Source organism: Chroicocephalus ridibundus, chromosome 6, assembly GCF_963924245.1.
Source record: "Chroicocephalus ridibundus chromosome 6, bChrRid1.1, whole genome shotgun sequence".
Classification (NCBI taxonomy): Eukaryota; Metazoa; Chordata; class Aves; order Charadriiformes; family Laridae; genus Chroicocephalus; species Chroicocephalus ridibundus.
In genome coordinates, this window is record NC_086289.1 from 61545254 (window position 1) to 61558419 (window position 13166).

General features: G+C 46.9%; 1 protein-coding gene across 6 annotated transcripts in view; it reads right to left on the reverse strand.

Moving 5' to 3' along the window:
• Positions 1-13166, reverse strand: part of NGEF (neuronal guanine nucleotide exchange factor) — a 50714-nt gene that overhangs the window by 4499 nt on the left and 33049 nt on the right. For all 6 annotated transcript variants that reach the window (XM_063338007.1, XM_063338008.1, XM_063338010.1 and 3 more), the window contains 7 exons: positions 8931-9091; positions 8557-8709; positions 6431-6560; positions 5588-5662; positions 3680-3769; positions 1816-1979; positions 622-777 (listed from right to left, as the gene is read on the reverse strand). In XM_063338007.1, the coding sequence (XP_063194077.1) occupies positions 622-777; positions 1816-1979; positions 3680-3769; positions 5588-5662; positions 6431-6560; positions 8557-8709; positions 8931-9091 (929 nt within the window). The remainder of the gene's footprint in view (positions 1-621; positions 778-1815; positions 1980-3679; positions 3770-5587; positions 5663-6430; positions 6561-8556; positions 8710-8930; positions 9092-13166) is intronic.

Here is a 13166-nt window from a genome sequence, read left to right on the forward strand (position 1 = left end):
TTGCCCAGTCTGAGCTTGTTGGAGCCTGAAGTGAAAAATCAGTGAGCCAAAAAAGCCCGTATCCAGGGAGACAAGGAGCCCCCGAGCAGCAGAAGGGCTGTGCAAGATGAGCACCGGCTGTGGAAGGTGCTGAGGAAGAGGCCTCTTCTCCACCTCTGCCTAGAAGTAGGAGCCACTTTGCTTCATGGGGCTGGTCACGCGTGGTCCTGATCTTTGCGAGTGAGCCAGCTGAGCCGCTGGAGTCTGCACAGCACACATCCTACTTGCTTCTACTTTCCGCATACGCTGCAGGCTGTAAATTGCTTAGACTCCCGCGCTGGGGCTGATTTCTGACCTCGCTGTCCCAGAATGCAAAGTACCCGTCCGTCTTCCACCCCCAATGCTACACGCACACCATACAGGAGAGAAACCTGCCTAGTTTCACTAGTGCCTTTCAGCAGGAGAGACCAAAGGCAACCTCGGGAGAGCGATGCTGGGCAGAGAGGCTCATAGGGCAGCAGTGGGACCTCTGCCTGGCCCTGGTAAGCTCGGAGAGCTGGCCCCCAGGCAGGCAGGGTGCTGCCCCTGCACGGGTGTAGGGAGAGCAGTGCTGAGCGCCGGCAGGGAGACTGTTGTACTCACTGGGACGATGCCTTCAGCATGTAGCTGGCCTCCCGGTCATCCGCATTCTCCAGCAGCCTCAAGATGAAGACGTTGGCCAAACTCTGCCCCTGGTCTTCTAACTCCTCTACCCGAAGAAGCCCCCGGGGAGCCGAGTCGAACACTTGGTACTTGTCCCTGGGAGAGGTTAGAAGATTAGAAAAAACTGCAGTTATCCCAGGAGACTTTGGCTTCAGCCACCCAGAACTGTACTGGGGGCATGGACCAGGAACATCTCGCATGGCAGGAGGATAAAAGATGCCCTCTTGTGGGAAGGGATGAGCTGGTGGCTATGAAAACCCACCGCAAAGCAAGAGACCCTCTCCTTGCTCTGCCTTAGGCATCCCGCATAGCTTAGAACAAGTTTCTTGCTCTGAGCTCCCCACGTACAAAGCACAGACAGTGCTCCCTCAAAGGGGACTGTGAGGCTTAATTCAGTCCTATTTGTAAAATGCCTCTGTGTTTTCTGGATACGGGCTGCCGCAGAAGCAAAATATTTCCAGGCGTACAGACACTGCAGCGACGTGTTTATTAGAAACGTTGGACTAGCGAGATGCTCTCTACTGGTGAGTCCAGTTAATGCTACAAAGAACGCGCTGTTCTCTGGGACCCGACTGTTTGTGCTGCTGTATTTCACTAGTGTGTAGCTGCACAAGACATAGGCCTAAGCACGATGACATTCTCCCCTCCTGAGGCAGGTTACACCATGTCAAATATAATCGCTACCCTCAGGCCTAAATTTATACTCCTGCTGCTCAAATTTTCTAGCCTGCTTTCTTAGAAGTTTCACTGACTAAGTCTGAGCTGTTCTTCAGAAAGGGATGAGTCAAAAATCACTTCTTGACAGAAAGACAGGCCTCCTGGGTCAGCCCACCAGTGGATGTAGCTCACTGCCACTCTGCAGAAACTGGTGGATACGTGCTCATTTACCCTCTGGGAGACCTGGCCTGGAATCTGTTCAAGTCCCGTTTGCCATAAATTTTCAGCTGGAGAGAGGCGTGCCACCCATGAAGAGTCAACTGCGCTCAAAGGCAAGGTGACGGCTGGAGGAGGGTGTACAGGTCAGGCCAGGATGCCTGGGGGACAGGACGGGGACACAGCATCACAGCTTGGATAAACCCAGGGGCAAATAGGACTAATGAAGTGCCCCACGTACTACCCCAATTTTGTACTCACCCAGGAATTTGCCGGCAAATTACCAGCAGATCATTGAAAAGGAACAAGTAGATTTCTCTGAAGAGTTTCTTGGTGCGAAGCGTTCGTGATGTTTTTGGACCATTCATTTGCTGCAACTCCCCCTGCTTCAGCAGCCAGCGGGAGTGAGAGATGATGGGCACAGACTAGAAGTGAGGAAAAGACGGCAAAGATCAGGAGAGCAGCAAAAACCCATGGGCTTGTGTGGCCAGGATGCCAAAAGCAACAGGAGATGCAGAAGGAAGCGTAGTGTGCTCCCATCACAACTTGCACTATAGAGGATGGAGCAGAGCTGGACAGAGAGGGCAGCGTGCTCTGCCATCCACACCACAGCCGGGCACAGAGTGTGACAGAGCTCAGACAGGGACACAGCAGGGGCCCAAGAACGAAGAAACGCTCAAGGACGGCAATGCTGGAGTGCCAAGTGCTGGATTTAAATACCAGGCTACGCCCCGCACAACCTGATCTGTCTCTGGGGGAATCCCATGTCTCGTCACCTGGGCTGAGCCTTTCTGGCCAGACAGACTGACTTTCAAAAAAACGCGTATTTGGCCTTTTGGCTACAAAAAACCCCAGGTTAAACAGGTTCTTACTGGTTGGGTCTGTCCCAGCCAGGAGGAGATACTGCCCCTATAGCCACAACAGCCACAACTTCTGCTAGAGTTTTACCACACACTGTGTTAAAAACAAGAAGTCCAGAACAAAGCACACCTTATATTAGAAGAACACTATGCTTCCAGTCAAATGACTGAAATATCAGAAAACATCAGCATAACTGCTACTCTTTCCACCTTCACTCCCTCCCCGTGTCTGTCACATGCAGGGTGGCACAGTCTTTCTTTCCACACTCTTGCACCGTTTTCCCCAGAAGAGCCCCGTCTGCACCAGTGCCCATGGCAGAGCTGCTGCGGGGTGAAGCAGCTCCTGCCTGTCCGTACAGCCTCAGCTTTACAAGAGATGAAGGCAGGCTGGTGGCTGCCCTGATCTACCCTGTCCTGTGGACTGTGGTCTAGCTCTGACACGCTGATAAAGTGCTCTGGAAAATCAAATTCTCAGGTGCCCATTGTGGCTTTCCGAACAAATTGCCTCTGAATTTTTTTGCTTTCGTTGTCCAGGTACATAAAATGTTGCTGGGAAGCTAAATATCCTCCTTAAAATTTGCGAAGCAGACAGACCTGAGAAGCGTCTCCATAGCACTCAAGAAAAGAAACGGCAATGTTATACTTAGCACTGGAGTTTCATGGCATATATTAAATGAGATCTGGTCAGACACCCCTAAATATTGACTCAGTCATTCCCTGAGTGGAGCCAAAATAGGTCATCAGCAGGTAATTAGAGACTGTACATAATGCATAAACCCAGGAATGAATCAAAATGGTGGGACTGGGACAGTCTTCATTTATGGTATTTTCCAGCTTGGAAGCGTTTTGCTTTGTAGATTTCATTTTCCTTTCATGTCATTTGTAATGTAAAATAATAGCTGAAAGCTGACCTGTATTTCGAAGAGGCGAGAGGGAAGGGCCAGAACTGAGTGCTGGAGCGGGAGCCACCCACTGCGTGCAGGCGGTTTGATGCCAGCGTGTCACATCTGTGTACACGCACAACACACTGGCCTCAGTGCTGTCCCCAGCCTCTGCAGCGCATTTGCACGCAGATCACATGAACGGATACGGTGCCTGCAGCAGCATCCCCTTCAAAGGCTTTGGAGGGGGACAGGGTGGGCCAGGCCACCACTGAACACTCACTAAAGGAAGTGCAACGAGGTTATGGCTGCCACGTATGTGTGCACAACCCCTGGGTGCTGTTGGTTCGCTGTCTGCAAAGGGTTACCAGCCTATGCTTATACCTTGATCTTGAATTCCAACTTCTTCTGGATGCTGATCATCTGCTCTGTTCGGCTCATCTTCCTGACACCTTCATTACATGCCTTCACCACCTGGGAAAAAAAGAGTAGAAAGATTTGCCTCCACTGGCCTTAAGCAGGTAAGCGATGACAGACAGCACAGAAAGGCCTGACCGACAGGGTAAGTGCCCTGCTGTAACAGGAATTGACCGAGCCAAGCTCTTCTATCAGCACTGTATTTGCATGAAAAAGAAAAGAAAAAAAAAAAAAGAGAAAAACCTCAACGACACCCCCCCCCCCGCCCCCAGCACCCAGAAGGTGTTATGGCTGCATTGTTACTGAACCAGACAGTGTTAAGCAACACTCCTGGTTGCACAGCAAAGGGAACAGCTCATTTGCCAGGTCCTGACACACCACGTATCTCATCTTTCTTGTCCTCAACACTTGAAACGAGGTACACACACAGTACCATCTTCAAGAAGAGAACGGAGCCAAAGATCCTCATTTCAAAGATGCAAAAGCTGTGGTTCTGCCCAGCAGCATCAGATGCCAAGGCTATGAAACGTCCCAGGGAAAGAGACTTCCATCATACAGAGCCCAGCTGTGTTCCGAGTGCAAACTTTTAACTGAAAAGCCACAACCAACATGTAGGCACTACTCTATTACAGGGACCTTAACCTAGATGCCATTGCCTGTTTCATAAGGAGCAACTCCCTGGAGAACTGGCTAGGCAGAAAAATTATGTTGGAGAACAAGCTCTGCTTTGTGCTCTGTTTTTGCTCCTCAAAATTCACCAGAATATCAGCAACTGAAACCTTGATCAGCTCCTACTTATCAAATAGGATACCTATACAGAAAATGAGCACTAGGTGGTCTCTGTCGTGATGCCTGCACCTAGCTGGCCACAGGCACGTAAACTTAAACATTTTCAGATAAGTAAGCATGCAAAGGGAGTTATGAAATTGATCACGAGTCACTGACAGCTGAATATAAAAAGAGCATTCTTCCATCAGCAGTTGTAGTCAGCTGCGTACTACAGGAACAGCTTTCCTCAGGCTTTTGATCAATGGAAAAACAACTGGCTATCAGACACATCATGAGGGATTCTGCAAATACTAACTAATGCAGGACATTCTTCATTGCTAAGGTCTCTGTCTTTATCCCTAGCGATCCAAAGCGTACACCTCCTAGACTAGTTCAGGGCCAATCCAAGAGCCTATTTTGTTCTGGTATTTCAGTCAGAAGCTGCAACTGTATCCTCAAGCTGATGTTCTACTTTTCAACTTCAAATGCTTATATTCAGGAGATATTCCATGCTCCTGCTGGAGAAGGGTTCTGTCTGTGTCAGGAACAGCACAGATGGAAAACATCCCAATGCCTTCCTGGTGTTTTGTACGCAGCAGTAACTAGCACAGCTGAGCACCACACCTACCTACCAGCTTCAGGGAAGAGGGCTAAAAGCAGGCTTGAGTACTTCATTAAGAAATTGTTATTCTAGGTCAGAAGAAGCAGCGTGCTGTATTGGAGGAAACCTGACACACTTGTACTCTACTGCCTGTTGCAGCTAATTACACGTCTCAGTGGGACCCATCACCTTCAGGTATCTGCAAAACCAGTTCGTATTCATGAAGACCTCAAGGGAAAACACTCTCTCTGCCCTTTCCTACAGTGGAAACATACACGTCTGTTGTTAGCAAGGGATTCCTCATAACTGGCACCTAAGTGCTGCTAGATTAGTCCATCTTTGAGAGCAAGGAAGACTTAAGAAAAGAAAATTACTCTTGAAACACATTGACAGGACTCAAAGAGACAGCTCCAGGAATCAATACAGTTTGTAGTTTTTTTCTGGAGGGGGGAACTGAGCATGATGGTTTAATCTTAATGGCCTTCGGTTAGCTCATTCAAACTTACTGTTTCCAGCTCTTTATGTGCATCCAAGGCAGTGGTTTCCCTGTCAGACTTCTCTTCCACTTTCTTCAAAATATTCTGCAATGGGAGGAAAGACTGTGTTAATTCTGATCCCAATCTGATAGCAAAGTCTTTGCTAGCCTCCAAGTTATTTCTAGCCATCAGCCTAATTACAGGATAGGTGACAGAGTAGAGCGACTCCCACCTCTTAGCTTCTCTTTTTCATTAAAACCTGCTCCTATCCGACCTTATGTCTAAAAGAAATATAGCAGGCAGACTCCTATTTCATAAATATAAATGAATAAATAAAAATAGTTAGAGCTGGCACTCACAGGCAGTGCTATTGGTAATCCCAGTGGGATAAGACCGTTTGGGAAGAAACTGCTTCCTCATCCCTAGAAGGATGTTCTCCAGCGCGGTGTTTAGACAAGCTGGCAAAGCACAGGGGGAAGACGGCTGACAGAGTCTGGTCCAAGTCACCATGATGTATTTACACATGGAGCATTTCCACGTTCTGCACTGTTCATCTGTATGTCAGCATCCCAACCGTCAGGCAGCTGGGTTGATGGACTGTTGCTACCCCATCTAGCAGCTTGACAAAGTTCCTCCTCAACTCTTTTGCTAAGAAAAAGCTATCTGGCAAATTCAGCGCTAATTTGGAGATGGTTTCTGAGTGACTGAAATCTTTTTTTCTATAGCTGTTGAGAACGTCTGATTCTGTGGAAGCACTGCATCCACCTCAAGTCTTGATCATGGCTGTATCTAAGCCTCATTCACAACTCCTGGAAAGGAAAATTCCAGGAATGATCCAGAAGACCTTTGGGAGCTAGAAGAGCAAAACTCTACCTGCACCAGCAGCTTGAGCCGAGTGATCCTTTGAAATGGCAGAATCAGGAATGAAGAAAAGGACAGGCCTTTGCACTTGGGATCCAGCTCCAGCTGAGAGATCAGTTCCCGGAAAGCTGGCTTGTCTTGGCTGAGAGGAGAGAGAGAAGGTGAGGTCTTTGAGTGCTACCCTACCTGTGACTCTGGTATGTGGCTGGTGACCCAAAAGCAGCTTGGTCCCACAAACAGCATCTTCCTGGCTTCCCCCAATAAGAGAAAAGAGGGGAGGAGGGGGCTGAATGCTTCTAGGTGTATTTTAGTTTGAATCTAGAATTATTTATAGTGTTGGGGGAGGGAAAAAAATAGACTTTTAATGTACAAGCCATGGTAGTGTTCACATGTGTTAGCACATCTAGCTCAGCAGCATACGCTGTGTGCGTAGGTGTGCGTGAATGGGGTGTGTGTCCAAGTAGATGAGTCAGAGGCATAATTATATATTTTTACACAGTTGGAACTCTGTGACAAGGTGAAATTCACACAGTCGTAAGAACAAGACAAGCCACAAAACAGCTCAAGCTTGGCTACTCCTGCCTGCTTAGCCGGAGGATGGAAATCATTATATGGCCTGAGAAGGGCATGGGCCATGCCCGGGCCTTCCCTGATGGTGTTTGCAGCAGGCAAGGGCATTGCTGAGCCATGGACACAGCTGCACAGAGCAGCCTCACGAGCCCCAGCTGCCTATGTCAAAGACAATACCTCTTGGCAACTGCGGGGCCCTGAGGAAGACTTACACTGCTGGAGTCCTGGCCAGCAGAAACAGCATGGCTGAGAAGGCATTGCTAACTATGCAAAACCTGCCTTTACCGCATGGGACTCGCAACGATCCAAGAGAAGCCATCGTAAGTGCTTCTCCCTGCTGCAGCAGGTACTTGTGCGATGGTGTGACTCACCAGGGCCACAGTAGAATGGACCTGCGTGTGTCTGGGGAACAGCCAAATTGGGGGAACTGTGACACACCTCAGGCTTCGAGCACAGCCAAGTGCTGCAAAATCCTTCTGCTACCTGGGAGCCTGTGGAAGGGAGTCTGTTCTTTTCAATTTGCTTTACGTTCTCCTGCAGACAAAAAAAAAATGCTGCCCTCTAAATTAATATCTAGGAATACCTCTATCTTCAACAGGTCCTTTTCAAGCTCAAATAATTGAGCCTATTGCTGCTTTGCTTCCGAGTGTTTAGCTAACAGCTCGAGGCAAACTGTTTATACTCTGCATTTATACTGATCACCTCTGACTGAAGGAAACCTTGCAGTACCCTCCTTTTGGAGAAAACAGTTGGCCTAGCCCAACCCCTTAAAATGGGGGTTTTTGCCTCAAAAGCTGGAGAGCAGAGAAAAGAAAGGATTAGGGCTTGTTACGCTCCCCTGAACCAGCTGCTGCTATGGGGAAGAAATACAGTGCTGCATGTGCAATGGGCTGTCCCGAAAGAATCCAGGACACTGTATCTAAAGAAAAATTAATTCTCCTGCTCAAAGACAAGCTTGTAGGGCACTCTTTGTTTTGAGATGGCATAAGAGTATTCCTACGAGGCCAAAAGATTTGCTAAACTTGAAAAATACTGCAAAAATATCTGGATTATATCCTGAGGCCTAGGTAACATCTGCATGTGTAACACCAGAATGTGAAGAAAATGGCAGGGTTTTTTTAAGAAAATTTTGTTGTTCTGAAAAAAAAAATAATTCTCAACTTTGGGTGGGTCAAATGCCTTGCTGAGAAGTCAGGTAAGTCAGTGGCTGTTCTTGTCATCAAAGAACTGTATTAGATTCTTGGCCTTTCAATCTCTTGTCACTACTTGCAGTTTAAAAACACATACACTTCACAAATGTCCCCCCTTGCGCACCATAAATATTTCCTACAGTTGGGAACTGCTGACTCTGACTTTACTTGGTATGTCACTTGCATACTATATCACAGCACCCTTACTATAAAGCCTTTTAATTGTGTTTTCTTTTTAGAGGTGCAGTGAAAAATCAGTGAAGTGGGAAATCCTGTTTCTGTGCTATCCAGCCCTTTCTCATAAATATCAAAATTACAGCTAAATCTGTGGCCTATACAGTTTTGCAAAATAATTTAGCATCAAGCACTGGAACTCACAGAAGCTGCTTGTAAGCTCTCTCCTGGTAGGTCTGGTTGGAGACGTAGGTGATGTACACAGAGAAGTGATTAACTGTATGCTGGTAGACAATATCGCACACATCCGAGATCACAATATTCTCTTCCACCCGCTGCTCGAGGTCCAACAGGAAGCTAGATGAGAAACCCAGCGCTCATATTAATTGTGACCTGTCTGTCCCAGGTAGTTCCCAGCAGAAGCCCTTGGGGTTCAAAGCAATGAATACATCCACGGGGTCTTTGAAAAGACAGTAGGAAACAGACTGTCCCTAGTCAGCTCCTCCATCCCTCTACAAATGAGGTTAGCTAAAGCGATGTCATTCAGCTGGACAAAAATCCAGCAGCAGTTTTCTTACCGCTCACTAACAGCCATGACATCCAGGACGTTGGAGAAGAGGATGTGGGCCTCAGACTGGTGTAAGATCTTTTTCAGACGTTCGTTCTCCATGAAGTGAGACACCAGCAGATTCAGACTCTTGTAATATGAGGCTTCGGAAGTAACCAGCTCAAACATGGCCTGTGGAAGAATCCAGAAGGAAAGAAGGAAATCAGCAGGTACCTTCTAATTCTACAGAGAGGCACACATCATGTTAATGAGAACATCCGTGCTGCACACAGTCACAGACCTTGCACCCACCCTCCAGGCCCAGAGTATGGGGAGAGGTAAGCACGCAAGGGCGTTTGCCACGTGTTACACAGGATAGTGACTTGAACAGGGAAGACTTCCTCCCTCAAACATCAGCCCTGGCTCCTTCTGTTTCTCTCCTAAGTTGTTTGGCCACATTTCCTTCCACTGAATCTCTCCAGCAGAATTATCTTTTTTTCTCATTACATATAAGCAGCCTGATTTTGTGCACATGCACACATAAGAGCACTTCATGGGCTCCCTCCTTCCTTCCTAGCGTCACTCAATCTTGATGTGAGGTTGCTCCAGGCACTGGCCCCCTCTATGTCCACTCATCGGAGTCCTACACTTTCACCTCCCTTTTGGGGAGTTCCCCTTGGCAGCCCCCTTACACCCTCACACCCTCTGCTGCTCTGCTCGTTGTCGTTTATTGTGCTACCCAGGAGGGTCTCTCTGCCCCATCCACACTCCAGTTTTGGAAAAACTGTGGTGTAGGGGCTGGACTGTACAACACCCAGCACACTGCAGCCCCAGCGTGCAATACATGCTCCTTGGGGCACAGCTAACACAAATACACAGCTGTGATGCTCCAAGCCTCTGTGTTTTCCCTGACCCGAAGGAAATACAGCTGTAACTGTCTAAGTTACTCCCTGGCCAACCCTGGCCATACACTTTTCTGACCCAATTCACCAAGGACTGCAACAGGACACCATGGTTCTCAACTAGGATCGTATGCCATAAATAATCTCCAAATTCCAGCCCTTGCTTCTCCTGTTAAAAGAGAAGTCTCCAGTGCAAAGCCTGGCTTCCTCAGGCCAGGGATGTGGTCTGGGGAAGCAGAAAGACAAATTCATCGTTTGGTTCATAGATAAATCACGAGTTAATGAGACAAGGATGTAAAACCTTCTGCCCAACAGCAGGTGCTGCAGTCCACTATTGCCACACAGAGTTCACTTACTGTCCAGGCAAGTGTTTGTTGTCTTTGTTCAGCAGTAGATAAAAAAGGCAATTATTTACACAACTACTGAGTCCGTTAGTTGAAGTTAGATTAATTGTCAATTCTCACAAGGGCTTCAAAGTGGTGAAAAATAATTTGATCCTTCAGAGGTCTCTTGATGAAGGTGCATCTTGTGCTCCTTGTCCTGGGGCTGGCCCATGCTGCTGCTACTGAAAGGGGAACCTCCTGGTAGCTCAGTGAAAATTTCACTTCCTTGCACCTAAAGCTGCTTTGACCCTTAAACCCTAATCCCAAGCCAAGCTCCCCTTACTGCCCACAGCTCTTCCACTGCACCCCACTGAGGGTGGAAGTTGGCCAGGCAGTGCGGGTGACAGCTCTCGGAGGCTGTGAGGACCCAGCTAGAGTCAAGGAGATCCAACAGAGCAGCAGGCTGTGCTGTGAGTATGGAAAAATATCTTCCAGATTAGCTGAGGCTCTGTCTTGTGGCTTGGTTGGTCTTTTTTGGGGTTGTTTTAAATTTTTTTTTTTCTTTTTAAAGAAATTATTTGAAACTCTCTGCTGATCGGTTTTTGGCCTTTTCCTGGAAATATCACTATGCATCACAGAAGAACGTGAGGTACAGAGACCTGCGTTATATTTCTGACTCTGTGCAGCAGTCCAAGATCTGGGAAGACAGGCACAGCCAGGAGCAACTGTTACTCAATACAGAGCTGCTCTAAGTATCAGCTGAAGTGACATTTCAGCTCTTTGCAGGGTTGGTAGCCTAGGAAATACTCCCAGTGGGCAGTTAAGTCAAATAGGTGGTCCCTTCCTGTACAAGAGGAGGAGGCCATGGTCCCAGGAGACAGAGCAAAGGGTGTGGGTAGAACTGAAGGTACTTCATCAGTGCACACAGAACAGCTGGTGTTTAAGGAGTAAGAAGATGTTTTGTGGTTTTTTTTTCAAGGTCAGATTCCCAATGAGAAAAGCAGAGGAGTATCAGCTTGGCTTCTCCCAACAGCTTCACCAGGGCACCAGGTGAACCCAAGAGAGAACCTATTCCTCTCTCTCTGCATGACTGGCTAGGTCCTAAAAGCACCTCTGACAGCTTTAACTGTACCTTTTTATTGGATAAATGAGAGGAGAAGAGGAAATAGGTAAAGATACAACAAGGAATAAGACAGGACATGCTGGGACAACCTCTCCCTTCCAGGTATCCTGGGGATTGATAGCACCAGTCATTTTGCACTGCAGCTTTCCAGACACTCCAAACCAGGATTTGTTTTCTGCTAGGTTTGATTGCAGAATGGCCATGACAGGCAAGATAAGAATTGCCGCTCTACCACAGCCTTTAAACCCTCAGACAACTTGCTTAATCTAGAAGGTTGCTTCCTGATCTGCACAAGCCCGTCTGCCTTTGTTTGGAGAAATTAATTTACGTGTGTTGGCTGTTCACCGTAGTGGGGGGTGCTAGACCTGCATGGGCACAGGCAGAGTGCAAGCCATACTAGAGAAATAATGAAATCCATAGTGAAAATATCAATGCACAGGGTTCTGATTTAAAGGAGATGCTAGAAAAATAAAGAACACGTCCACTGCTAGAAGTCCTCACAGCATGTGCAAGGCATAAGTTTCTTAATTTACTTTAGAGATCCAGCTGGTCCTCTGCAGACCCAAAGTACCAACTCCAAGCAGCCGATTGCTGTTTCCCTTTAGAATGGTAAGTATGAGCTGCAAACCTCCTAAACTGGCACCAAACGTCCAACCATGCGATGCAATGATGTGAGCTCTGTGGAATAACTGAATTTTGCTATCTCTAAACGGTCACTAGGAAAAAAAACAAACCATGAGCCTCTGGTCTCAGAATTGCAAAACTAACTAGGAAAAAAATTGAAGTAATGCTATCTTCCTGAGTTTACAAATAGTCTGAAACTATCTCTTGGAAACATGACCAACACTATTCCATAAGTCCTCTGGGTCATTAACTTCATGAAATTGAGTCATGTAAAAGCTATACTGATCATTTTCATTGCTTATGTTTTGGCAGAGAGACTGAGAAAGGAAAAGAGAAGCAAAGCCCAAGGAAGAAGGAAATGTAGAAGATAAAAAGGGAGAAAAATTAAGAATCAACAAAGACAAGAGTAAGTAATCCTACAGACTAAATTCCTATTGAGACAGTACAGTGTTTTATTGCATAGATTGGGAATATCTGTTCCCAATGGCCCTGCTCTCTCCATGTAAAACACCAGGTGAAGAAGTGGGAATTCTGGTCTCGTCTAGGAGGGATGTTGCTCTGATACAACGCCATAGCGTTGGCTGTGACCAGCTCTCAGACCTGGTTGCCTTCACAGGGCCAGTCTGACATCTGCCTGCTAGAAGTGCAGTAAGTCCAACACGAGAGCTCTCTGGGGGCTTGAAATCTAAGGTTTGCTCAAAGAAGGAAAAGAAATATTTTCTGGACATTTCCGTGAAAATGGAACACAAGACAGCCTTCCTGTCAAACGCGTTCTTCCACACAGAGGCTATGTCACCAGTGCACACAACGAGGTTCAAGTCCCTCTTTTGCTTGAGCAAAGAATATTTTCAGAGCAGCAGCTCTCTGATCTAAATTCATACTATGACACACGGTGCAGATTAGTCTGTCTCTGTCCCTTTTTCTAACACCAAGTGACCTGAATCCAAATAATCCCTGGCAAAAACTTTATCAAAGCTCATACATCTCAGCAAAAAAGGTTCAGTTCAAAGACTGAGAATACTTTGCTGAACTGTTTTTATTAGTAAATTGGTTTGGACGATTTCCACTCAGATCAGAATCTCCTACAACATAGAAGATGAAGACGATGTAGAAAAATCAATAGCAAGAAGAAAAGGACAAAATGAAGAAACTATGCGGTAAATAAAACAGGGAAAAACTGTTCATTTGTTCCTCCTGCTACATGCACGTTGCCTGTCATCTCCTTCACGTTGACTCCATGTTGGAACACAAACAGCATTTCTTTTGGATTGTTCTTGCATCATTACATTTTCTAG